The sequence below is a fragment of the Taeniopygia guttata genome, chromosome 2, assembly GCF_048771995.1.
Source record: "Taeniopygia guttata chromosome 2, bTaeGut7.mat, whole genome shotgun sequence".
Lineage (NCBI taxonomy): Eukaryota > Metazoa > Chordata > Aves > Passeriformes > Estrildidae > Taeniopygia > Taeniopygia guttata.
Genome location: NC_133026.1, coordinates 59,344,472 through 59,371,323, shown reverse-complemented (window position 1 = coordinate 59,371,323; position 26,852 = coordinate 59,344,472). Strand labels below are relative to the sequence as shown.

Genomic DNA, 26,852 nt, shown 5'->3' with positions numbered 1-26,852 from the left:
GCTTATTTGAGTCCTCTAAAGATAGCTAAGGCTAAATTACATTAATTCTTATGAAATAACACAAAAATGTAAAGTCCCATTTCTGAGAGAGTTGTGTATTCAGTTATGTTGATACACAGAGTTGTAGATTTGTCACAGATTACTGTTTTGTACAGCAGAGGTACTTGAATTCTTTCAGCTCATAACAAAGGCCTGCAATTTCAAAAATTACACTAATTCTGTAATTGTTGGGGGAGTGAAAATTACAATAAAAGCTGCCAAACACTTGACAAGGATCTTCTAGATTAAAAAAAAAAAAAAAAAAGTCCTGTGGCAATGGCCTTGATTCTGTTACAATCATGTGTGAAATCAAAATGGTGCTGCTTACTTATTTTGTCTAGAGCAGAAATTTGTATGTATTGAATATAAGCAGGCAGACAGCTTGAAGGAAATGAGACTTCTTGCAAAACAAAGGCAAATCAGGAGCAGTGATGAAAGAAAACAGGAAATAAAAGATTCTAATAACTTAATGGCATCTTTGGATGCATCTCCTGGTACAGCCATTTTTTCTTTCGAGCTCGGAGGAAGTTACAGAAAACAAGGCCTTTAAAGGTGCTATGAAAAATCCAAGTTCCTATTTCCTCTGCCGTAGCAACGATCTGCTGCAGGGTCATCCTGCCCTGCAGTTGTTGATGTTAATTAGGTAGGGCTCCCTAGTGTCATGCACAAGGCTTGGAACAGACTGTTTGTTTCAATCATCTGGTGCCCTCTGATGGACAGAGAAACCTGACATCAGTGCTAGGCAGCAGTCCTGTTTCCTTTTCCTATTTTGTGAAGCTCTGGAAAGCTCAGAACAGAATATACAGAAATTTTGAAGGTGGTGGTGTCAGTCCTGAGTTTCATGATTCACATAGTTATTACTCTGTTTTGGAAAGAATTATAATCCAGAGAGGGTGTGGGAGGTTGCAAAAATTAGTATCGTGACTGATTAGCAATCAACTCTGATTTTTCTCTGTTTTAATTGTGTTGTGTCAATAACCAGTATGTGTTACTTAGGTTATGGTGAACTTTAAAATGCCTTTTTCAGAATTAACCACAATGAGCGTTTAGAATTTCTGGGAGATGCTGTGGTGGAGTTCTTAACAAGGTAAATGGGGAATTCTTCGACAGTTCTCACCTTTGTATTTTACTATTATAGTGTTGTGTTTATTGAACTTTCCAGTGTCTACTTTCATTGTGTATATTTGTCTATTTTCATTGTGTATATTTGCAGTCCTGCCTGATATTTAGACCTGCACACCGACTCTCTTGATAATTCTTCCAGTGGTCATGATAAAACAAGAAAGATTACAAAATAAAAGTTAAGAGTTTCTGTTTCATGGCATGCAATTTTAAATGGATTTGGGTTAGAGATTATTCAGCTATAGACAAGTTGAACTTTATACCCATTTTTTAAAGGAAAGATTTTTTTCCTAGCATGCTATTTTGTTTCCATGGGTTCTTTTTTGTCTAGTTGCGAGGGAGAAGCATTTATGGGTAATGTTGAATGTGTTGCAGTTCTTGTATTTCCAGTAATTAGGGCAGTAGCTTCCATAACAACTTAAATAGTTAAGCACAAACGCAATCTATTCAAAAGTAATGAAAATACCCATGGTTCATCAAAAATTGCTCCAGTTCTGGCCTGTGTTCTGAAATCAGTGAAAAATACTGGCACATTATTAGTTACCTCCATTGTTCTACCTTACCTTACTAGAGGCAAACAGTTGCACAATATAAAGAATATAATCTATTTTCACCTGCTTTGTTCTACTGTTTTTAATAGAGGTGTAGTCTTGTTTACTGCTAATTTGCTTTTTTAAGCCAGTTTGTTACATGAACAACAAAGCTGCCTTTATATCTCTGTTCTCTGTTAGCCATTAGCTACATAATATTAAAAACTATTAGCCTGTAAAGGTCTCCACTGCCCTTAAAACTCATGGCCTTTTCTCTGATACAACAGTACAGGCTGATAAGATGGAAGACTTGCTGATTAAAATGTCTTGCATTTTTCATTGTCATTGTTCATCAACCATCAGTTCACCTTCTGAGCTAACTTTTGTCTCGCTTCAGAAAAAAAAAATGAGCTCCATTTTTGTTCAATAGAGCATGTAAGCACCTTTTTAAGTATGACTTTTTTTTCTGCCTATCTCAACTTCAGGTGTCTGCTGTTGTGAATTACGATGCTTGATTGGATTGCCTCTAAGTTTTATAGCAGTTTTTGTCCTTAAATAATCTTGCATCCATCTGCATTTTTCTCCTTGTGTACTGGCTTAATAAAATATTTTAATAATTATTAAAATAATTCCATAATTCCATACAGTGCCTTAATTGGGGAATGTTGAAAACCCTCTATGTGTTAACTTTTTTTGACATGCATTAGATAGTCATGAAAGTATACAAAATCAGTTATTCATTACTCAGATCTTGATGGGATCAGTGAATTACTTTTTTTGTTTTGTTTCTCTTTTATGAAGTACCTTGCTAGCATGATGGCAAATACCATTAAAGGATGTTAAAAGCCTGTGATTTTTCCTTTTTTTTTTTTTTTCTTGTTTGTGGAATAATGACTTCACACATTTGATGCATCCAGGCTGTTGAGTTCTGTTCTTTGTTTCCATTAGCATCTGTTAAAGTGCTTTAAGAAGCATGTATAGACAGATAGATACCCTGTTGGCAGCAGCATCACCTGAAAGCACTGTGCACCCACAGCACCACATTTCTCAAGGCTGAGGCTTCCCTTGTGCTTCATTCCTCGGCATCCTCTAGGTGTTAGCTGTGCTGAACCTGCTGCTGATAGACAGAAACCTGAGATGAGGGAACTGGAGGCTGGGATAGGGATTTAGACATTATGTGCTGTCCAGCAGAGAAGCAGCACTCTTCCTGCTCTGCTGCCAGTGCTATCCGGTCAGATTGGGCATTGTTTGAATGTTTGTATCTTTACCTTACTTCAAGCTGAGTTCCACTTTGGGAAGGGACCCATATTACCCACTAGGGTCTGAGGGAAGGGCACAGTTCTCTACAGGTGTATGTGGTTCATCTTTAATCAAATGCTAGCAGAATCTGGTTTGCTTTTTGTTTTGCCAGTGTCCACTTATACTACCTGTTTCCCACTCTGGAGGAAGGAGGATTAGCTACGTACCGCACTGCCATCGTACAGAACCAACACCTGGCCATGCTGGCTAAGGTACAGCTCGCTGTGTTTGACATCCATGGGTAGAATAGAGTGCCTGGACTGTTTCTTGAGGGAGCTGCCTGCTTTGAACATCACTTTCTTTGCTGTGTTTCGTGTACAAGATTGGGGGTGCAGGAACCCTTTTCAGTTTGAAAGTGGATTTTAAAGATAAAGGAGACTTAGTGTTTTCTCCAAACATGCTTTTGGGAAAAGTGATTTTTGCAGGCATAAAGGTAAGTTTGTAGCCTTTGTTGAAGGTGTGCCTATGCTTGCCTTTAATTTGTACAAGTAATGATGTTGACAGTAGAACTTCGGTGAAGAAAAATAATCAAATTTATAAACATGTTCTTTATAAGAGAACTTTCCAATAGAATTTATAGGGAGAACATGAAAACAGGAGGTAGAAAATATGAGAGGAAAAATGTCATCTGCTCCATAACCTATGCAGTCATTTTCAGGTTCACTGTAGACTGTCAGAGTACTCAGCAGTGTATTGAACAGGGTTTTGGAGGAGAGTTGTGTTATCTCCTAGGAAAAATTAAGATGCCTTATACTTTAATTTAGTTCTGTGAATGACAGAGCTTTTTGTATTTCTATATATGATATTGGTGTGTGGTATTATGATACAGAAATTTGATTCAATCTGTATATAAATAGGTAGGTATTCACTTATTCATTATTGATTTTGTTAGCTTTTTTTTTAAGAAACAGTCTGAGACTTACTGATATAATTGATTATGCCTCACATGTGCACACACTGTCTGCTGTGGTACTGCTGACAGTTTTCAAGTTGCACTTTTAAGCTTTCCTCTCTGTAATCACACAGTGCCCCAAACAAGCTTATCCAAGCTTGGGATTTTGGCAAAAACTGCAGGATTTTTAACATACCGTCTTTTTGCTCAGCTCTCAGGAGAGGCATAGGGTAGGCAGTGCACACAAGAATTTTCTTACATGTCTTTCTTTATTAATTTAGATAAGCAGGAATTGATTGAAACATTTCATATCAGGACCTTGTTTACAAATACAGTATTGCTTGACATTTGAATTAATTATACTATTTTTAAACCTGCATCAAGACAGCTCATATATTCTTCCAAGTCTGTTCACAGTTATCATTGTACAAGGACAATTTTTGAAAATTTTTACTGCGATATTTAAAAAATTGTAGATGCAGCTCTAAATATTAGATATCTGTATATTCTCAGTTTTCCTCGTGTCTTACATGATTTTCCTGGTTTCATCCCCTGTAGTGTCATGTTGCATTCAGTTCACTTAATATAATTCTCAGCCTCTCAATGTGTCTTGAACTTGTGTAATGCGATTCATAACTAAGAAGCAAATGATGAGTATAAGAAGTTGAAATTTTATATAAAACAATTAATATTCTACTCTTACATTGACTCTAGCAAGTGCTCAACTGTGCATTATAATGCGTGATGGAACGCTGTCAGTCGTAATTCACAGTGTTCTGGAGCAGTGAACAGGCTGCCATTCATGGAAAATGGAAAACTCTTTTTGGCAATTGAAACATGTCTAAACCATGCATCTCAAACAACTCAGTCTCCAGCTTTACCTCTTAAATATACTCTGGGAGGATGAAGTTAAAAGTTAACAGGAAATTAATCAGTAGCAACTTACACCCAGCTGGGAAGAGCCTGTTCTCATACAAACCTCGCAAGATGCATAAATCTTTTCTTTAAAAATCCCAATAATGGTTTTGTGTCAAAAAGAATATATAATGAGAATCTAGGAGTTCTGGCCTGCATTTCTATAGCAGAATTATCATATATTATAGAAAATATCTGGCTTACTGTCTGAGATTTTGACTGGGAAGCAGAACTATAGTTCAGGCAACAGATGAGTGTTAATGATGCACTTTTGAAAGGAAGGAGGAAGCTAGGTGGCACTGCAGATTAAAATATGAACCTTCTCTTGCTGTGCCCAGAGGCTACCACCTGTTTATGGTCTTAGAGGAAAAAGCCAGATGTTCAGTGGATTGTGTCTACCAGAATTCCTATTCCTCACTGTTATGTTTAGCTTCTTTTGGTTTGATAATTCTAGTTTTTAAATGGTATCACACTCCAGTTGTTTACCTCTGATAAACAAAGGAAATTTTTTAATTTTAGCCTGTGTCTAAACTGAAACTATAGAGAAAAGCTTCATAGTTCCTTCAAACCTAGTAGCTACATGATGACAGTGTAATTTAACTTCAGTGACTAAACTGGTACTCTTGTACTTCTAAAGCCATCTTTTTAAGTTTTAACTCTTTCTACGTATTTTGCAGAAGCTGGAACTAGAACGATTCATGCTCTATGCTCATGGTCCAGACCTTTGCAGGGAGTCAGATCTCCGCCATGCCATGGCCAACTGCTTTGAAGCCCTAATAGGTAATGTGTTTGCATTTGTGTGTGCAGGCAGGTACATTTTATACATGTCTGTGTGCTGTGTTGTCTGTGATGGAGGAGATGTGGACCTGTTGAGTAGTGCTAGTAGGAGCAGGCAATAGTAAAGCTTCTTGCATCGTCTTTGTCCCTTCCCCTCTCCTGCACATATGCCACATGTATAAACACAATGAGTGTGTAGTACAACCATGAAAGTCTCATCTTCCGTATCCTGACTCCCACACAATGAAGGTGGAGCCGTTTCATGTCACTGCAGAACTCCACTTCTCCTATGCCAATATGGCCTGACACCTGCCCCCTGTCTGAGGGGAGCAGTTCAGTCACCATGGCCTGGCAGAAAATAAGCAGTTTCACTGCTTCCAGTAGTGCTTGAACAGACCTCAGCCCTGAATTTTAAACTGCAGCTTGCCTTCTGAATGCATCAGGCACTCCCAGCTGAGTCACCAGACGACTTCCTCTGTGCCCTGCTAGACTTCTGTGAATTTACAAAGTAAATACCTTTTAGTCTTTGCATTTTTCTTACAGGTAAAAAGCAATATGCCATGGCTGGTGTAATAAAGCTACCCTCTTAACTGAGGGTGAAGGAGAGTTGTGTCAAATTTGCTGTTGGGCGCTAAGATGCTGATTATAACTGGCTACACTGGTCTATAGGTTTATATTGCCGAGGAAATCAGGGCCTGACCACAGTTACCAAGCCAGGAGGGTGAAAATCTCATTGGTTACATCTGCTGAAGCTCTATTTTAAATAGCATATTTTTATGAACATTTACATGTTTGAGTACACAAAGCAAGTTAGTCTCACTGGTTTGACTTTGTATTTATTGAGATGTACTGTACAAGTTAGTAGCTATGGGAATGGTTTAGCCCTGATGCAGGGTTTTATGTACTACATGAGCTCCTAAAGCATTTTGTCCTGCTTTGAAGAATAGATCATAGTTGGCTTAGATGTCAGTAGTTCTGTGCATTCTGCCTTGGGCCAGATTGCATTTCCTCTTATCAAGAAATAAGAGTTTTCTTTTTAACTCTGTTTTGCTTTCCATGAATGCTTTGATCTTTAATTTAAAAATAAAAAGCAAACAGAAGAGGAATGCTAGATATGTATCTTTGTATATATGTCTTTGTTCATAGGCTTCAGCTTGTCTAGAATGTAGTGATGAGAACTATTTGGCAAGCATTGAAATTTGCTGAGAGAGCAGGCTTGCTGTTTAACCTCCAATACAAAGCTGTTCAGCAAGTTAATTGAGCAATAAGATTTTGTCAGTGCTGTAGCTAAAATCTGTGAGCTTGTTAAGGGGTTATAAAAGTATATGTAGGGTCTGGAGCTCCTACTTGAGGCTCTTCTACAAAGTCTGGTACTTCATCACAAAGTTGCTGTGATGAACATAAAAAACAGAAGTATGAGCAGGCTGCCTAGGAATTGTTTAAATTTTTGTGCTCTCATAATTCTCCTCTTCAAGATTAGTCTTATAAAACCCCAAAATTTTCTTTGAAGAGTCCAAAGAAAGTAGTTGACCTAGTCAGGAATCAAAGGGGAAGAGAAAGGCAAGGCAAATTGTGTTCTTCCTGAATGTGGGAGCATGTACTCCCTTTCTGTGTGTTCTTGATGCACCTGTGTATTCCATTTGGTTTTATGCTTACAATAACAAGTTTGAGATTTTCAGAAGTTCTCATGTAAAATTTTATTATAGGACAAAATGTTGATACTAAATATAAGAAGTGCCTGTTCAGATATAGAGGATACAAGATACATTATAATATGTTAACAAAAGTTTTGCAGAGCTTGTTAATGATAGACATGTGGAGAGAGAGTTAGTGAGGGCTGTGTGTGAAGTTTAAAAGAAACCAAAACATAATCTTCAGAAACTGAGACAAGCAGAGATCCCCTTTCCAGTTCAGACAATAAATTATTGTGATGCTAATAAGGAAGGAAGCTAAAGGAAGATCTTGAGCTTTGCAATAGTCCTGACACATCATTTATATGCAGAGTGTAATCTCACTGGAAGTATAATAGAATAAATGGTAATTGTTTGCTAGTTACTGAAATGTATTTCATTGATTTCCCTATTTGCAAATGTTGTTGTGGTTTATCCCCAGCCAACAGCCAAGCTCCACACAGCCACTCGCTCACTCCTCCACCAGTGAGACTGAGGAGAGAATCAGAAGGGTAAAAGCTGGAAAAGTCATGGGATGAGATAAAGACAGTTTCATAGGGAAAGCTGTGCAGAGAAACAAAGCAAAACAAGAAATCTCTTCACTGCTTCCTCTGCTTCCTTTGGACAGGCAGCTGTTCAGTCGTCTCCAGGAAAGCAGGGTCCTGTCACACGTAATGGTGACTTGGGAAGGCAAACACTATCACTCCTAGCAAACCCCTTTCCTCCTTCTTCCCTGCCATTTATATACTGAGCATGATGTCAAACAGTCTGGAATATCCCTTTGGTCAGTTTGGGTCCTGTCCTGACTGTGTCTCTTCCCAACATCCCAAGCACCCCTTAGTCTCCTCTCCAATACTGCCAATACTGTGGCAGTACCAAAAGAAAAGGCCTTGACTCTGTGTGAGCCCTACTCTGCAATAACAAAAGCATCTCTGTTTTATCAACCCTGTGTTCAGCAAAAATGGAAAACATATCCCTGTACTAGTCACTGCGAAGAAAATGAATGGATGTATCATTTTCTATCACTGATATAATTATTTCAGGTTTTTCTTTGCACTCTATGACTGTTGATTTATGCTGATGCTTTAAATTCCTCTAAAAAATAGGTGTTGCTACAGAAAGCATGCTTTTAAAAATTTATATTGGAGTGAAGAAGTCCAAGATCTTTGACTTTATCATGCTTAGTAATTTTCTATGTACTAATTGCATTATTGACCTTTGACATACTGGTCCCCTCATGCAGGAGCTGTTTATCTGGAGGGAAGCTTAGAAGAAGCAAAACAATTATTTGGACGTTTGCTCTTCAATGAAAAGGTATTTATGTACTTACATGGTTGGATTTCCAGTTCAAAAATAACTTGATGTACTTTCCTGACCATTGTTTTACTTAAGGATTAGAAATGAACAGAAATACTGTTTTATGCAGTTCCTAGAAATTGCATTAGGACAGCAAGCTGTACTGATCCAGGCAAACTATTCTGTTTCATCAATTAAATCATCCTACCCTAGGATGATTTAAAAGCTTTAAACATATATTTGGGGTTAAAAAAAAAAAAAGGATGGTGTTTCATTTAGCATTTACCCAATTGCACAATTACAGTGTGCAAGAATAGATCAAGCTGTATCTTAGATGGTTGTTAGTTAGAACATGTGCTGTATAAAGGTGAAGGAAAGTACCCACTGCTGGGACAGCACATGTGGCAATGGTGAGAGATGAATTGTATATTATTTTCCTTTCTTTAAGTCTCTGAAATGACAAAGCTTATTAGAAATAAAAGTGTTTGGAAGCCTATTGTAATTCACTGTTTATTTTTTGCTCGGTGGCTGTAGTGAAGGAAGCCTTTTTGAAATAGAAGAAAATAAGTGAGGTTTTTTTCTTTTTCAGTCCTTTCCTTTGGAGAAGTCAAACTTGCTACTGAGGAGTGCTTGCAAATAAAGTTAGTCCTGAGGCTTAAACAAATTTTTTTCTTCCTTTAACCACTTTTTATGTGGTTCAAGGATTTTTCCACCTCTTTGACATAAGCTAATTGGGAGAACTACAGGCAGTTTGAACAGCAAATACACGATTTTAAAAATTAGTTTGCCAGCACTATTGAATTTGCAATAAGCAGAGTCAGCATCTGAAATAGTTCAGTATTTCAAGTAATGACATTTTATTTAGTACTGTGGAATTTGTTAAATGACTCCCTTGAGCATTAAAGGCATCTCTCAATGTTTGCAGGACCTGCGGGATGTATGGCTTAATTATCCACTACACCCACTCCAAGTAAGTGTATCCCTTTCTGTAATAAATTTCACAGTTCTGTTTTATTTTCAAGGATGCTTTTCCATAGGTCTCCATTGTGATGACATCTCAGAAATCCTGCTAAAGAGTAGCCAAAGGAATATATATATGTTTTCCTTTGTGTTTGGTTTGTGATTTGTTTGGTTGATTTTTTTAAATCAGTAGTGAGTTTTTGCCTCTCTGAGAATTAATCATTCACCTTTCCTTTGCTCGTGTGTGTTGTATAACTGTGACTATACAGTAAATCAAACTAGGGGTAATGTTTTGACAGCTTCTTGTTTGTCTTCTCTAAGTTGGAAGCTGGAGGGAGAGGGTGCAAAAACAATCAATGAACATATTTTCTTAACCTGAAATTAGGACTGAAACCTTAATAGTAGGAAGGCACATTAATTGCATGCCATAAAAGTTTTGATTTGATTCGATTTTGATTTTGTGTGTGCGTGCCCATGCAATGATAGTGTGGTTGTTCCAGTGATTCCAGTAATTTTAATACCATGTAAACACTGAAATTATGAAGGTGTCTGGAGGCTAACTTGTCCTCCATGTATTGAAGCATACAAGTTCACGAGCTGTGGGTATATGAGGCTTGAAGTTGGGAGATTGATGTCTGAGTCCATTCTCCCCTACTGAATTCTTGGGCAGACATAGAGCAAGTCTCAGAGCCTCTTTGCACTGTAGCTCCTTGTCTTCAGTGCAAGAGTGCTGCAAGAAGAGCAGTGAATGCACAGACAAAATCTTCAGCAACAAATCAGTGCATGTGAAGAATTTTTACAACCACATCCCTCTGAATATAAATACAAAATACTTTTAATAGAAGATAACATTTTAAAATTCATCACTAGCTGTTCTGTGTGGTGGCACATGCAGCTCCAAAGAATATTGTTCTTACTCTGAATTTCTTTCTTTGCTCTTACTTTATTTTAACCTTTTCATCCCTGTTTTCACAAAGAAGACTTGGATTCTGCTTAGAAAAAAGAAAAAACTATCCTAGGAGGTTTTGCCAGTAGGTGAAACACGGGCAGCTCAGGCTGGCCTTTTGGCACAGCTAGCCTGAAAAATGGCTTTTTTAAAAATTACTGTAACAATATGCCGAATAAGATCCCAATCAATTAAAAAAAAAAAAAATCACTGCGTAAGATAACAGAGTTATAGATCCTAATTTTGGTGTATTTGGCAGTAGCTAAGTCTGTAGAAATAGTTCTAAAAAATAATTAGTGGTCATCTGGATACATATGGACTCTAGAAGGAGTCAGCATGTAAAGACAAGTCCTGCTTCACAGATGTATGGGAAGTTTTAGGAGACAAAACAGCATGTGGTAATGCAGGTGATACTGTCTGCTGGCTTTCCTGAGAGGCTGTTGGAAAGACAATCAGGAAAGACTTTAAAAATTTTATTTTTTTTTTAAGAAGCAATTAAAAAAAGCAACTCCAATGAAAAATGTCAATCCCTACCAGATTAAAAGGAATGGCTGAAACATAAGAAATGGAGAACAGGAGTGAAATGACCACATCTTGCAAGGAATGGTGATCACTGGCAGATTTCCCTCGGGATCTTTGCTCAAGTACAGGCTGTTCTCATTGACAGCCCAGGGAAGAGGATGAGCAGTTTGTTGACAGTACCAAATTTTTTCATGTAGCAGGGACAACAGCAGACTGAAGAATTGCACTCTGGTTGTGAGAATGTGAGGGTGACTCACTGTGGAGTTTAAAAAAGCAGAAGAAATTCTGTGTAGGTGAATAGAAAGGGCTGTGCATGAGTAAGCAAAAAGCAGTCTCTGCTCCACATGCAGCTGAACTCCAAAATTGCAGTTATCACCCAGGTGTGGATTTTTGGTGCAAGGGTATGTTGCTCTGTGAAATTGTGAACTGAACGCTCTGTACAGAAAACAGAAAAATTGATTGTAATCAATTAATAGAAAAGGGGTAGACAACAAAAATTATCTCAATGCCAGTTTAAAAAGCTGTGGTTATTCTTACTTTTCTTCTAGGCTTCCTCTTCTGGATAATTCTTCCTCTAAGGCATTATTGTACCAAAGAGATGCTCAGAATAGGTGGGGGAAATGCTTAAGCCATTTCCCAGCTCCACAAAGGCATTTAACAGTGCCATCATAGTAAGGACATCAGACAAGAAACTGATAAGAAAAGATATTGACCCAAAGCAATAATTTTAATTTTCTTGTGTTAGTGTGCCCTTTTGAATTTCATATTTAAAGTATTTATTCTTGATTTTTTGATACTTAAGGAAGGTGGGAGAAATTGATTTGGGTTTTGTCTCATCTTGGCATGCTGTCAGTCTACCAGCCGTATTCTAATAATTTTTGACTCTGTTGCTCAGTTGCAAACAATGTGATAATGTTAGAAAATGCATAAATACACAATTGTACATGTTTTGTGAAAGTTTGTATTATGCTACAATGCATCCACATTTGCATAATGTGGATGCATCATAGCATAATACGAACATTGTAGCATGATACACTTGCATGTGTAAGTGATGTGTTTAAATGCCTTAGCTGTTAAAAAAGCATACATCAGAGCTCATATCTTCCTTGAGTGGTAGTTAATAAGGCAGAGCAAACTTGGTTTTCTCAGTTCAGTTGTCCACAAAACCTGTTCATTGTATTCTTTGTCCTTGATTTAGAGAAGGCTTGCTTTTCTACGAAAATTTCTGCAGCAGTCTGAGTTTGTGATTACTTACACTTCATTTTTCTTGCAGCTACAGGAGTCCAATACTGACAGGCAGCTCATTGAGACCTCTCCGGTTCTTCAAAAGCTTACAGAGTTTGAGGAAGCAATTGGAGTCATCTTTACTCATGTTCGACTTCTAGCACGTGCATTCACTCTGAGGACAGTAGGCTTTAACCATCTGACTCTGTGAGTACATAGCAAGAGTCCTCATGTAGCTCTGTTGGCCCTTCTGTTAGAGTATGCCAGATTGCCTACTTTGTAAATAAACTACATTGCATTTATTTCCTGGAATACAGCAGCTATGTTCACAAGCCCTCCTGGCTCAGTATGCCACCTCTCACAGCAGTTAGTAGCAAATACCTTGGGAAAGACTTTAAAAGGTGTTAGAGACCTATTCTGGTGTTTATTTTGAGCTTTTTGTGTGACTGATATTTGTACATCACTCCTGAGACTGTAGCAAAATATACCTGGAGGTACATTTGGTCAGAGAAATGAAGTAAAATTACACTCTTTGGTCCAGGCACAGCCCCTGTGTTCTGTTGTTTGCAAAGCTGCCAGGCCCTGCTTTCAAGCAAACAGTATTATAGAATATGCTGGGTTGGAAGGGACCCATCGGGATCATCAAGTCTAACTCCTGACCCTGCATAGAACACCCCAGGAATTACACCACGTGCCTGAGAGTGTTGTCCACACAGCTGTGAACTCTGTCAGGCTTGGTGCTGTTACCACTTCCCTGGGGAGCCTTTCCAGTGTTAAACCACTCTCTGGGTGAAAAACCTGTTCCTGATATCCAATCTAAACTTCTCCTGACTCAGCTCCATGCTGTTTCCTTGAGCCCTGTCTCTGGTCATGAAAGTGAAGAGATTGGTATCTGCCCCTCCATTCCCCTCTGCAATGAAGTCTCCCCTCAGTCCACTCCAGGCTGAACAAGGTGACCTCAGCTGCTCCTCCTATGCTTCCCCTCCAAGACCTTTCACCATTACAGTTGCTCACCTTTGGACACTCTCTAACAGCTTAATGTTGTCTTTATATTGTGGCACCCAAACTGCCCCCAGCATCCGAGGTGAGGCCACACCAGCTCAGAGCAGAGCAGGACAATCCCCTCCCTTGCCTGCCTGGCCATGCTGTGCCTGGTGCCCCCAGGACACGCTTGGCCCTCCTGGCTTCCAGGGCACTGCTGACTCGTGTTCAACTTGCCATTGACCAGGACCCCCAGGTTCATTTCCACAGTGTTTCTCTCCAGTGTCTCATTCTCCACTTTATACACACAACTGGGGCTATCCCAAACAGAGAATCCGGTACTTAGCTTTGTTAAACTTCATATCAATGCTTACCGTCTCCAGGATCTTGTATGAGTTTAAACCCTGATCCTTTTCTTTCTTGTGAATGGACATTTTCTCTGTTGAAGTATTTCATTCATTAGTTAATTTTGTTAAAACAAGTTTAAGCTAGAGATCTTATCCCAATACAGATTTGATGTTAACTACTCTTCTCCTTCATTTAGTCTGTGATCTGTAATCTAATGATTACATTTATTTGTAGCTATCCTGATTTGCCTTTTGCCTGTAAGTTGGTGTCACTACAGTAATGAGCTGTGTTTTCATCTCACCTGATTAACACTGAAAAATTGACTTAAATGTGTTTGGAAATGAGCGAGGCTCACTTTCAGATCACTCTTCATTTTAATTTGTGTGTGCATGCTGGTTTTGGTTTTTTCCTCATGAGTGCTTATTGATTTTGCTGCATTGATGTCTCATTTTTCAGAGGCCACAACCAGAGGATGGAATTCCTGGGTGACTCCATAATGCAGTTGGTAGCCACAGAGTATTTATTCATACATTTCCCTGATCATCATGAAGGGCACTTAACGGTGAGACTGCCATCAATCATATTCTCCATAAGAGCAAGAGTGGGATGGAGACCGAAATTATTGGAACAGCTAGTGAATTGTTCTGAGTTTGATTAATAAAAGAAGCCTCAGCAACCACTGGTTTTAATAAGGCTTTGTTAATTTTAAGTCATGAGCACTGCAATGAATAGAAAATGGTGATTTATGAGCTCACTGAAATAACTTCTGTTCAGTCTGTGAAATGGATCAAAAATTTTAAAGATGTCAGCAATGCAATTGAGGGCTAAGACTATTTCTTGTTTAAAGATAGGTGTCTTAAACCATTTATTTAAATAGATGTATCACATGACTTTTTTTTTATTCCTGACTTCTAGTCTGTTGAACATGCATACAGGCAGGGTTATACATCCTGATAAAAAGTTTTTACAATTTATTTTGGTCTGGTTTTCCTCTTGACTTCAATCTGGACTTCCTGAGACAGCTTTTGGATTTAATTTTGTTATGGTTGTAGTCCTCTGTTGATTGCTGTAGCCTTTTAGTCTCTCTTTTCTGGGCTTTGAGCAACTAAGTTTGGGGACCTTTCAACAATTTAGATTTTAAACAAAGCGTGATAGTATGAGTAGTTTTTTCCTGATTGATGCATTTAGCTCTGCAGCTAGAGAGTTGTGTCTTTGTTTGGAAGTAACAAATTTTCTTGGGCTTACTACATTTTCTTGGTTTACTTGATCAGCAAAGCAATACATGTATCAGGAATGTGAGTCAAGTTTTCTAGTTAAAGTTAGGAAGTAGCCTAATTTTAGAGTGGTTTCTCCAGATCAATAAAGGGATGACAATGCTAAGTCTCTAGCAGGCAATGTGTTATCAAGAATATGATTCTTGAATCTTTTGGGCTAAAGCTGTTTACAAGAGAGAAAAGTACATGTTGTGACTAAAAGTTACTTGTGGTTTTTTTCACCATTTCTTAAGTTTCAGTTATATTTGTATGGATTCTTCTGCACCGCTGAGGAGACAGGATATAAGGCCTGGTGGGTTTTTTTGCTTTCTACATGATTTTTAAGAATGTAGGCATCCATGGTCTTACAACTCTTGCAAGAACTACTTGGCCAGAAGGATAGGGGATGTTGCTGTTAATGGGTGTAAATGCTCAGAACTATGATTAGAATGTCTTGTTTTGTTGCTTAATGTAATGATTAATGAGTTGGAAAGTGAAAGTTGCACACTGCAGTTTTTAGGCAAAACTCCAAAGTTAGAGTGGAGTGGATGCTGAAAATACATAAAAATATGAAGAAGCAGGCAATGCCTAAAATAAAATTTGAACTGTGGAGATGTGTTTATGTGTAGAGAAAAAGAAAATTATCTTAAAATGTTTTTAAATTTGATGACAAATGAAATGAGACATCTGAGAAAGGAGACTGGTAAAGGGGAATCTGAAGAGAAACGGCAAACACTAAGCTCTTTCTCCTGTCATCTGGGAATGTACTTAAATTTGAAGTAGTAATAGAACATCAACTAAATGTTATCTGGCGTGTTGAGGGCAATTTTGGTCAAGGATTCTACTTGAATGCAATGCAGTGGCTTCCCAGTGTGAAATGATTGCTTGTGGAGAGATGTCTGTAAAATAACTATACTAAAGAAAAAGAAAGGAGAACATAGTCTTATCTCCATACTTGGGGGTAGCCAAATAATGTACCAGAAAAGAAGTTGACATTTTTTTGGCTGTTGGAAGATACAGCTTCTCCAGTACTGGGTTATGGATACATTCTTTTGGTACAGTCGTGAGTAGTGATATGTTGGGTAAAGATGGAAGAATTAGGAAAAAACTGCTTTGTAATTGAAGTCAAGCTCCAGTTGAGCATATCATGTGTCACAGCATCTGCAGTGATAAAGGATGTTACCAGTGTAGAGACTAACTCCAAAAAAAGCTGCTGCACAGGGACTGTGCCTTCTCTGTATCATTAAGAGGAATTGAGTTTCTTGCCCAGTCACACTTGTAGAGGAGGCGAATTCTAGTACAGAGCGAATTGATAACCACAGTGCTAAGAGGATAACTGGGGGGTTTTTTTCTATCTCTAATTCACTGGGTAGTGTAAATGTTGCTCTTTTGTTTTATGATACTACTAATCATGATTATGGATCCCATCAAAATAGATAGTCTGCAAAGAAAACAAAATAAATCCTTCTTCTCCTCATACAAGAAACAGATTTTTTGTCATGGGACACTGCACTTCTTTCTCATAGGTTACATATTAGGGTATTCCCCAACATACTTAGGATATTGTTGGGGAAAGTATAGTTTATTTATCTTAAGGACGTAAAAGGAAAGAATTTTGAAAAGGAACAAGAGGTAAATGAGTTTAAAGAAAGGTTAGGGACATAGGTAATAATACTATCTACAGTTTGCCTAGTTTACGAAGATCAGGTTATGAGTATCTGCTTCATACATCATTGACAAACAAATTACAAACATACTGTTCTTTGTTTATCTGTTGTGAGAGATGAAGTATCAAGTGCAGCAAATAAATCTTGATTTTTCATAAACTCAGTTGCCATGCTGGAGCCAGGTAGCATATAACTTCTATCTAATAAGCTGAGCAAATGTGATATGGAAGACAAAAAAAGGAAAAAAATGTGTGTGCAGCATCTCAACTCTAGCTTGCACATAAACTGTGGAAAAGAGAGACATTCTTTTCTTCTCACTCCTACCTCCTATAGTAGCTGTAACTTCTTTAATGCTGTTCCATTTAAACCAAAAAAGTAAACAAGCAGGAAAAACGCTGACCTCTCTAACGGTTCAGAAATTCTCACTAAACTTCCAAAATACTCCTTTAAGCTGTGCGGGAGCTCTGCTTCTTTGTTAGAGCTCTATGTTTAAGTAATCTGTCTGAAGCCAAGGTTAAGTATTTTCATGACGCATCCTTGACATCCTGTATTGTCATATATGGAACACGTTAGGGCAGATCTGTGTCTGGGATGCACTGGCTCAGCAGGGCTGCCTTCTAGCAGAGCAAATGGTGCATATGGGCTGTCCATCTCTGTAATTATTTTCTCTGGCCAAAGGAGTGGAGCAGCTTCCTCATCTTCTCATTCTGAAACACTGAACTATCTTGCTCTAATGTGTATTTGTTTCAGTCATCCCATATTTATTTATTATTTGATGGACACTGGGGACTGTTCTATGGACTCCAGATATTGTTTACTTACACTTTATGTGGGAAATTGTATGCAACTGTGTATTACTTAAACTAGAAAACTGCAGGTTAGCCAAGAAAGTACAGGGACTCATGAAGAGATGGTACATAATTGCAAGGAAACTCACAAACAAGCATTTTAAATGCATGACATATATATAGAAGTATGGTGTTTTAACTTCTTTAATGCTGTTCCATTTAAAGCAAAAAAGCAAGCAAGCAGGAAGAATAGAATAAGATTGTGTCCATAGAATAAGTAAAGCTTGGTGAGAAGAATTGAAACAGAAAGAAAAATCACCAATAGGAAGAGTGACAGAATGTGTGTCTATATAATGATCACTTGAGAAGTCCTGAATCAAAATGTCAGTAAACTGTGAGAAACCTCAAGGATAAAAGTAACTTTTTCTTTCCAGCTCTCCTAGTTTTTGTAGTTTGTTATTGGCAATTGTTACTATGGGATGGAACTTCTTTATTTTGCAGCTGTTGAGAAGTTCTTTGGTGAACAACAGGACACAGGCCAAGGTGGCAGAAGAGCTGGGCATGCAAGAGTTTGCCATCACTAATGACAAGACAAAAAGACCTGTAACTCTTCGAACTAAGACTTTGGCTGATCTCTTAGAATGTGAGTTAATTTGGTTACAATAACTTAGTACTTAATGACTTCCTTTTCCTTGGGGCTTGTTTAAGAAAGCCATTAGAAATCCCCTAAATTGCTATTAAAAATATATGTTCAGATTTCCAAATGAATTATGCCTATACCCCTGAAAGCCAGATTTCTGAAGACTAGCCTAGATTTTGAGGTCTGTGTAAAAGCATGAAAGAGGCATAATTGCAGATAGGAAGTTGAAGGCTTAGAAATTGAGGGGTCGGGATGACCAGGTCAAAAATCATGTCTTCAAAGTTAAAGCTTATACTCTGAGTTGAGCTATTTAACAGCAGTTTCGGTGTTTAATTAGTATGTTCTTGACACTGTTGGAAGACCATTAGTTCCTTCAGTAGATGGATATTTCTGTGGTTCATTTATCTGCATTTGAGAAGGTTTTAAAATGGTCACTCCACAAGAGGAAAGGCTACATGGAAATAAAATTATTTTTAGTTGATTTTTGGAAGTTTGTGCTACCTTCTTTCCTATGAACTGGAAACAGTGATAAATGTTCTGCAAAGAAAGTTAATCCCTATCTTGTATATTTTGATGTATTTTAGAAGCCATTCAAACCACTTGGCTTTTGCAAAATCCTGTAAACAAAAGAAAATAGCACACAAACAGGAATGATTTATATCAAATTATTTTATGGTACCCAGTAGTGATTTATTTGTAAGCGTTCATGGTCTTCTGGTTAAAATGTGAGATTAGGAGCAGAGTGTTGTTTCTAGCACTTTAAATGACTGGGTGGATTTGGGTAAATCACTTCATCTCTTGGTCAGCTTGATTTTTTTTTTTTCCCAAGTATGCAGGATAAAACCCTTATCAGATTACTGCTCTGAAACATAATTTAATATGGCTTTAAAGTACTGAGAGATACTTGTTTCTAAAAGTGCAAGCCAGTAATGCTCTCCTTGGAGGAGTGACAGTACCTTTTTTTCCCCCCAGCTTTTATTGCTGCCCTTTACATTGATAAAGATTTGGAATACGTTCACACTTTCATGAATGTTTGCTTTTTTCCACGGCTAAAGGTAAGACCAGTCAGTTTCCTACTTTCCTGCCACTGTGTTTTAACACACTGGTAGCATTTGAAACTTTTACTACAATCTCTCAATCATAAAAGCATATTTGTGGACTTCCTACAGGAGTTTATATTAAATCAAGATTGGAATGATCCTAAATCTCAGCTTCAGCAGTGCTGCTTGACTCTCAGGACAGAAGGAAAAGAGCCGGACATTCCTCTTTACAAGTAAGAACAGGCTTCTTATGAATACCAGCTAATTATAAATCTTCCTTGTACATGGAGCAAGATGTAATCAATCAGTTACCCTACATTTTCCCCATAGTTTGCTTTTATTGTCATTATCCAAGCCCTATCATCTTTCTTTGTCTGAAGATGGAAAATACTGTTTTCTAAGGCTTAGCTGTTTTAAGCCATTGCAAGGAAGAATTACTAAGCATTTTACCTTTACAGTTGTAAGGGAAAAATAAAGTTTTTATTTTGGACTTGATTTAATTTGCATAATTTTATATTTGTTTTTCTTTTAATGTAAGGAATGGCAGTATTAAATGAAAAGAGTTAAACAAATGGCTGTTTTGTTATGAGGTCAAGATATCTCCATTCTATTCTCAGTAACAGATGAAGTTTCTTGATATTATTAAGCAAACATAATAATGCCTTATGTTACATCTCCCCATTATAGGCACTGTTTCTCATCCACAGTCAGGCAGTGAAGGGCAGCGCGAGTTTTGGACATTGTTGCTGTGCGGTTCAGCTGACAAATGTTCCTGTGCTCAATGACAAAGAGCTCAGGGCAGTGAACCTTTTAACTTGTACACCTCGGTTAGATATCTGAAGCTGGATGGGATAGAGCTCCCTTTTCACTTCCGGTTGATAAACAGTGTAATAGCTGCTTCAAAAAGATAATAAATAATAAACCTTAGGCTGTATATTGCATCCATATCCATTCAATTAGTGTAGGAAAGGGTGCAATGTTAGCCCCAAAAGAAGAGATAAAGGCTATGAAAATTTAATGCTTCTGTTGTTGGGATTATTATATCAAAAATATATGAAGAATGAAAGTGTAAGTGCATTTGTCACAGGTACTGAAGGAAGGTTTCCAATGCAGTGTAGCAGTTCAGTGACAGTGACACACACTGCACTTCAGAAGTGCCATCCCCTTAACACTGCAGCCAGTGCTCTGCAGGTCTGACTCCTCCGTCTGTCTGTGTGAGTGTTCAGGGCTTTGTCTTGGGTGAGGGGGACGAATTCAATAAAAAACAATTTCCCATTTTTGTAAAAACCACTTAATATCAAGTACCAAATGTTTGTTTTGTTTTGCTGTGATGATAAATTGATTTTTATAGTACAGCTCAGACCTAGTAATCTGCTGTTATCTTCCTATTATCTTGTTAAATTCCTTTTCTTGGGTTATCTGTTTCACTGCAGTCAGTACTATTGCTTTTAAATTTAGGGTAGGTTTTATTTGCTCATGTCACAGTGCAGGGAGAGAGAGTACTTTAGTTAGATACTTTAAAAATTGATGTGAAATTTGTGCTCCTTCTAAAAAGAAACAAGGTAGCAGACAGAACTTGATCTGAAAGTGGGAAGAGATTTGGGACAGCAGTAAGAAACTGCAAAAGAAGCAATTCATTGCACAGCTAGGGAATTACCTTTTCCCTTTTAGATGGTTGTTGATGTATGTCCTAGACTTCAGGTCAAATGGAAAGTTTGTTTTGTGACAAACTAACTTTTCAAAGCTGATGGAAAATTTCTTTGTACTGTGATAATTCAGTGTAGAGAACTACCATGTCTAATACAAATTCCTTATAAAACCTTGCTACCTGCAAAACTCTCAAGGACTAAACTTCTAGTGCACACATGATTGTATGGGTGTGTTTACTTGCAATTGCACAGCTGTGCGTAATTTATTACTTTATTACAAGTGTTTTCACAGTGTTTGAACACTTCATGTAACAGTTTGCATTTTTGCCTTTAGGTTAAATAGTTTTAATTTTCAGGTGGTGCTCTTGAGTGAGCCTGGAATAATAAACATGATCAATACTGTTCCAGTAATCTCTGGGTTAATGTGATCTACACAGACATCCTTCTACCATTGCTCAATGTTTTGCATTAATTGCACTATATGTATTGACCAGACTGAAAGCTTGGTGAGCTGTATGCCACAAACAGATGCTGTGTTATAATGCTCCCTCCTCTTCTTTCAGGACCTTGCAGACAGTGGGGCCTTCTCATGCCAGGACGTACACAGTAGCTGTCTATTTCAAAGGAGAAAGAATAGGATGTGGTAAAGGTCCAAGGTATATTAAAAAATTAATCACATTGTGTTAGAGTGTGGTGGTGTCCAAAATAACAAGCCGTGGAGATAGACTGTTGTATGGTCTGCCTTAGGAAAAGAAAGCTGTAGAACCTTCTTCAAATTTCTCTGCTTTAGGAATACCTGAAGGATTCACTGTTGGTATAATTTTTGATCTTAAGATTTTTTTGGTGAACTTGTCTTCAAGGTGGCTGGCAATGCTAACTATCTGGGGCTCTTGGAAGTAGTAACTGCAGAACAGCTTCCAGAAAATCGTATCTTTATCTTGGTATTTGCTGTTGGATTACTATGCAACTTACACTGGCGAGTTAAGAGTGCCACACTATTACCCTTTTTTTTCCCCTGAGGTTACTACTTCTAGGCATTTTAGAATTATTCTAAGAGTTCAGACTTCAACCATGAATGCCAAAAACCTCATTTTATGCTTTTATGCTACCAAATCTGGTGTTGGTTATAAAAATATCATTGCTTTTTTAAACATTCACGCATCTGTGATTTTCTTGCTTTTTTTCTCTTATGTAAAAGCAAATGCTTAAGTGAAGAATGGACTGGAATATTTTGGTAATATTATTGGTCTAACTTAAGAAATATTCTACTGGAGCTGTAGTACTATTGCTCACGTATTTATGGAATGTCTGATATATCATACACTCTGGGAATTACAAGCTGCTGATTATCCAAAAAGTTTCATTACAAAAGAGTAACTAGTGCTTCACTTTGTCAGAAACTTTAGTTTATTCTGTACAGCTTAGATCTTATGTAACATGTTTTTGTTTGTCTTTCACAGTATTCAGCAAGCAGAAATGGGAGCTGCAATGGACGCACTTGAAAAATGTAAGATATTTGGGCAACAGAGAATTCATTGTGTATTTCCTAGTTCTTTAGTGAGGCAAGGTGCAGATTTTGTGGGGGATAAGTTTTGAACAGAACACATATGCTAAGTGCTGTCACCTTCTAAGCAGCAGTTTTTTCTCTTAGTACTTTCAAGACAGTTTTGTAGCAGTTGAAGTTAATATGATCCCAACAGGTATTTGTTAAGGGGAGCTGACCAGCTACAGAGGATGCAACTTCAAGGGAGCCCTGTGCAGTAGAGTTTCATTGAGCTTTTCCATGCTTATGCATGCAGAGGGATAAGACTGCATAGTCTCTGATGCTTGGGTTGTCTCACCCTTTAATTCAGGGGAGGAACAAAGTGCGACCTTAGAAAATAAAATTTGATCCCAGATTATCAGTAGACTAGGTTAAAATCTAAGGGGCAGATCCCCAGCAATTGAAATTGATATTTATCTGTCGAGAAGGGCTAAGATATCAGCTGCAGATCCAGGGATCTATGTATACATCTCTCTAAATTACATGCTGCATAGCCAGCATGGGAGCAGTCCTTCATTGAAATGTAGTCCCAGATGTGAATGAGTGTGAGCAAGCTTCTTATATTAAATAACTTTGGCCAGTTGGGTTAAGGTGCCAGGTGTGGGTGGCCTGTAAGCAAACAGATTACAAGCATCTTGTGCAGCAGTAATTCTATATTGAAAAGAACATGGGAAGTCCATTTTTTTCCATTTCATTCAAAGGAAACACATGCAGTTTCTCAGATGTCAAAGGTTTTTAATCTGTTATCTCTGTATCTGGAAATTCAAAAGCTTAAATATTTCAGAAGGCAATGAATTTGTGTAGTTCAGATATGTTTTTATATCCATCTGCTAGGTATATATTTCTCACCACCAGTAAATTTGACAAGTAGAAAAATGTCACTTCCCTTCTCTGCTTAGTATCTGCAAGATGTTACTGAAGTTTTCTTTGAGTGAATTTTCTTGTGACAGTATCACCACTCAAGAGAGCTCTGAGTTTCATGGCCTATCAATCCAAGGACTTCACAGCTATCTTTTGACATATATATTTGTTTAAATACCATAGAACTCTAGAGGTTTGTGCTCCTGTTGCCCTTCAATTCGAAACAGAGCCAACTTTCAAGTTAGTTTCTCTGTGCCTTGCCAGTCAAGTTTTTATTGTCTTTTGGGATGGAGGTTACACAACCCTTAAGGGCCCCTGTTGGATTATGTATATGGTGGTTCAGTAGAGATGTTTGGTTTGGTTTGTTTCTTGGGCTTTTTAATGCATAAGTAGTTAACTTCAAGTGAAAGTAGTTTTCATATACCTATTTAAATGATAGCCATGATGAATTTATTACATGAGTTTCCTTCTTAGCATCCTAAACATATTAGAACAGGTTGCTACCAAGCCAAGTTCTTAAAGAATCATGTTATAAGCAGTGCTGAACATCTGATTTTCATTTTATGGGGCATGTGAGCAACAAAATATCCCAGAACTCCATTAAACAAAGCACTAATGTTTTTAAAAACAACAGCAATTTAAAACCATTTTTGTTTAGATTGCTTTCTGGCTTAAATAAATATACTCTCCTATGCTCAAGTTGTAAATAACTGATGAATAAACCTTTTATTCCTGTAGTGTATAATAAAGGGCACAAATTTCACTGGCCAATAAAACAAAGCAGTAGAAAGTTATTCTGCTCTACCACAAACTCCTGCAGTTTATGTGACTTCTGCACCGCATTCTCTAGCTGAGAATCCGTGCTCCCTAGGACCCAGAAAAAGGAGGAAAAAGCTTGGTGCCAAGGAGGAAAAAGCTTGATGCCAAGGTACTCCTCCCTGAGAAGCCACAGCTGAATTCTCTCTCAATAGCCAGCGAGAGAGAGAGCAGTCCTTTGCTGAGACATCTACCAAATTTATGGCTTTAAAGGTCAGTGTAGAATGATTAGGTAGCCAGTGCTGATCCCAGAGCTCTGTGTGATCCCAGCAGGATTCACCACCAACTGCAGCCTGTCACATACTCTGCCACCCCTTTGCTTTCTGACTGCCTGGAGGGTGTAGGTCTCCACAGCACAGACACATGTGGATGTCAGCACCCTGGTCATGCAGAAAACATCACATTCTGTGAGCCGTGCACTAAAGTGAGAGCAATTCTGTTCTCTTACATAAGCTGTTCTTACACTCTCAGTACTAATGTGCACCTACACATCAGCCAATGGACAAATGCCTGAAAGCAGAAGCATCCATCTCCCCAGCTATTTCTCCATCACCTCAGCCTTGTCCAGTCTGTTTCAGGCAGTCTTCACTCATCCATGCTGTTAGACTATGCTAAAGCTGCCTTCTGGTACATAGCCAAGCATTAACTTTTTCAGGAACAGACTTAACTGCATTCCATTTTGCTACAGTATTACTTTCCCATTAGGAACCCCGCCATAGTGTGGGGCATATAGTTGCTTCTGCATGGTCTAAAACAATAATAAAAATAATTGAAACATCTGTGCAATGCTGGAAACTAGTGGCTCGTACTTTTTGGAGTGAGAGCGAGACAGAAATCCCTGACAGCATTGACAGTAGTTGCACATTCATTTTTCAGTATCGACCACCTGTTGCTAAGGGAACAGAATGTAAAATCCAGGTAATACCTGGCCATGTCGCTATACCAGGATTTTATATTTTGTTTTTGTGAGTATATTAGATTTGGCAGTGCTTTGTAGCAGGAGAAACAGATGTAAAGAAATCATGAAGAAACCAAAGTCTTATGAAAGAGTCCTGGTTTACTATGTATTATAAGAAATAAATGAGTAAAAATGGGAACAACATTCTTCCCCCCTACCTCTAATAACATCAAAGTTTAAAACAAAATGAGCTGAGGCATTCTCTGTTACCAGTTTGTTTATTAATGTAAAATATTTTTCCTTGTGTCAGATAACTTTCCTCAGATGGCCCATCAGAAACGGTTCATTGAACGGAAGTACAGACAAGAGTTGAAAGAATTGAGGTGGGAAAGAGAGCATCAAGAGAGAGAGTCAGAGGAGACTGAAGAAGCAAGGAAATAAAAGGGCACAAAAGCAGTGGCGTATTTACTTACTTAATAACTCTGACTGTGGCCTATGGAGACCTAACCTAGTTTCTTGCAGATGAATGAAGAGTGCCTGTTGATATCAAAAAGAAAAATGTAATATGTTCCTTTAAAACTGTGTGCAAATACAGTATTTCTTTAATTTGTTTTTAAGTTTAGCTTTTTAATAATATTGGGTTTAAATCCTTTTAATTTTTATGAAAAGCAAAATATTATTGATTGTTGATTATTTTTATTATTTTTACTGTCTTGTATGAAGTAATAAAGGATTAATTTCAAAATCTAATAGGAGGAAAAGCTGTTTAACAGTTGTCTCCTATGTCTAAGTGCTGTGTTGTTAGTGACCAGCCAAGTTATTGCATGAACTGTGCTGTGAGGCAGAGGAAAGTCTTATGAAAAACTGATTCAGCTGAGCACTTAAGCGTGTACCTAACTTACATTTTGCAGCTAAATTTACTTCTTGAGTCTGCTAAACTGGAGCTTTAAAGTTCAGGCCCTTTTTACAGAAAATGGTACAGTAATTAAAAGGAGATACTCAGTTTTGCTTTGAACAGTGGATTACACATCTGAAATATGTCACAGATGTGTGTAGAAGATTGAGTAGTTTTTTTTTTGAATCACTGTTACAAGACTTGAAGGAGAAGATAATTATGAAGCAAGAGAATGGCAGTTTTTGTAGAGAATGTACATGTAGTTTACATTAACAAGTTTAGTTTCTTTCTGAGCTTCTTGTTCTGTCAGGCTGGTGTCTACTTTAATGGATTTCTTTGACAGGAAGATACCAGTCTGGCCATTACTGTGAAATTATGTATTAGAAACACTCTATATGGGTGCTGTTCCAGAGAGGTTCATTGGAAATAGTTTTTGTCAAAAGAAGGGCAGAATTTATCCATAAAGTGGTGGGCATTTTAAGTCACCCAGTTTCCTTGGGGTTTTTTGGTGTCTGTGGCTTGTATTAGACAGACAGATGTTTCTTCTATAAAAGCTCTGAACAGCACCAGAAATTAAAAATCCACTGTGTCTGTTGGTGTTTTTTCCCACTGGTTATCAGTGTTGTTTGTTCTTTTAATATTGCTTCTTCAAGCCATTCATTTCCATTAAGCTGGTTCTTAGTTAATACAGTCCCTTGGTAGGTATTGTGTAGTCATTTTTCATCTTTCCTTTCTGATAAGCAAAACAGATTGAACCCTTATTTTCCTTAGCTGTGCGTTTTCTTCCTGAAAGAAGAAAAGATCCTTTTTGGCCAGTCGTTTAGCATGTCCCACATGTCCCACAGTTGCATGTGTTAAAGTATGGGGCAGCATGGATGCACAAGTCTGGCCCAAAGAATTTGTGTCAAGTCATGAAAGAAAACTTCTGCCTGACGGCCACTGTGCCCTGAGCAGCTTCTTCAGCACTTGTCTGGAGCACCTCTGTAGGTGTGGGATGGACATCAGGAGAAGCACTTCATTGCAGGTGCCAAAGTAGACACCAAACGAAGCTGAAAAATTCAGACTACACAAATGTCTTCGCAAAGTTTCACTTCTGAGGTAATCAATACGTGTATTTTCAGAAGCATACTTTTCTACACTTACAATGTGAGATGCACTTAAATAAGGGGGGGTTTTTTACACTTGAGCCCACAACACTACCTCACTTCTTCCAGCTCTATGATTGCCTTTTCCTAATGGATTGATGCTTAAAATCCATTTCAGAGGATGAGAGATAAG

The 26,852-nt window shown here is 37.9% G+C and overlaps 1 protein-coding gene across 3 annotated transcripts in view; it reads left to right on the top strand.

Moving 5' to 3' along the window:
* The window catches only part of DROSHA (drosha ribonuclease III), a 71,906-nt gene extending 46,477 nt beyond the window's left edge, over window positions 1–25,429 (top strand). For all 3 annotated transcript variants that reach the window (XM_030265386.4, XM_072924067.1, XM_030265385.4), the window contains 13 exons: window positions 1,067–1,126; window positions 3,103–3,202; window positions 5,475–5,577; window positions 8,488–8,558; window positions 9,466–9,510; window positions 12,245–12,402; window positions 13,981–14,086; window positions 17,734–17,875; window positions 18,845–18,927; window positions 19,042–19,145; window positions 21,125–21,217; window positions 22,022–22,068; window positions 24,990–25,429. In XM_030265386.4, coding sequence (XP_030121246.4) covers window positions 1,067–1,126; window positions 3,103–3,202; window positions 5,475–5,577; window positions 8,488–8,558; window positions 9,466–9,510; window positions 12,245–12,402; window positions 13,981–14,086; window positions 17,734–17,875; window positions 18,845–18,927; window positions 19,042–19,145; window positions 21,125–21,217; window positions 22,022–22,068; window positions 24,990–25,120 — 1,243 coding nt within the window. In that variant the 3' untranslated portion in view covers window positions 25,121–25,429. The remainder of the gene's footprint in view (window positions 1–1,066; window positions 1,127–3,102; window positions 3,203–5,474; window positions 5,578–8,487; window positions 8,559–9,465; window positions 9,511–12,244; window positions 12,403–13,980; window positions 14,087–17,733; window positions 17,876–18,844; window positions 18,928–19,041; window positions 19,146–21,124; window positions 21,218–22,021; window positions 22,069–24,989) is intronic.
* Window positions 25,430–26,852: the final 1,423 nt, after the last annotated feature.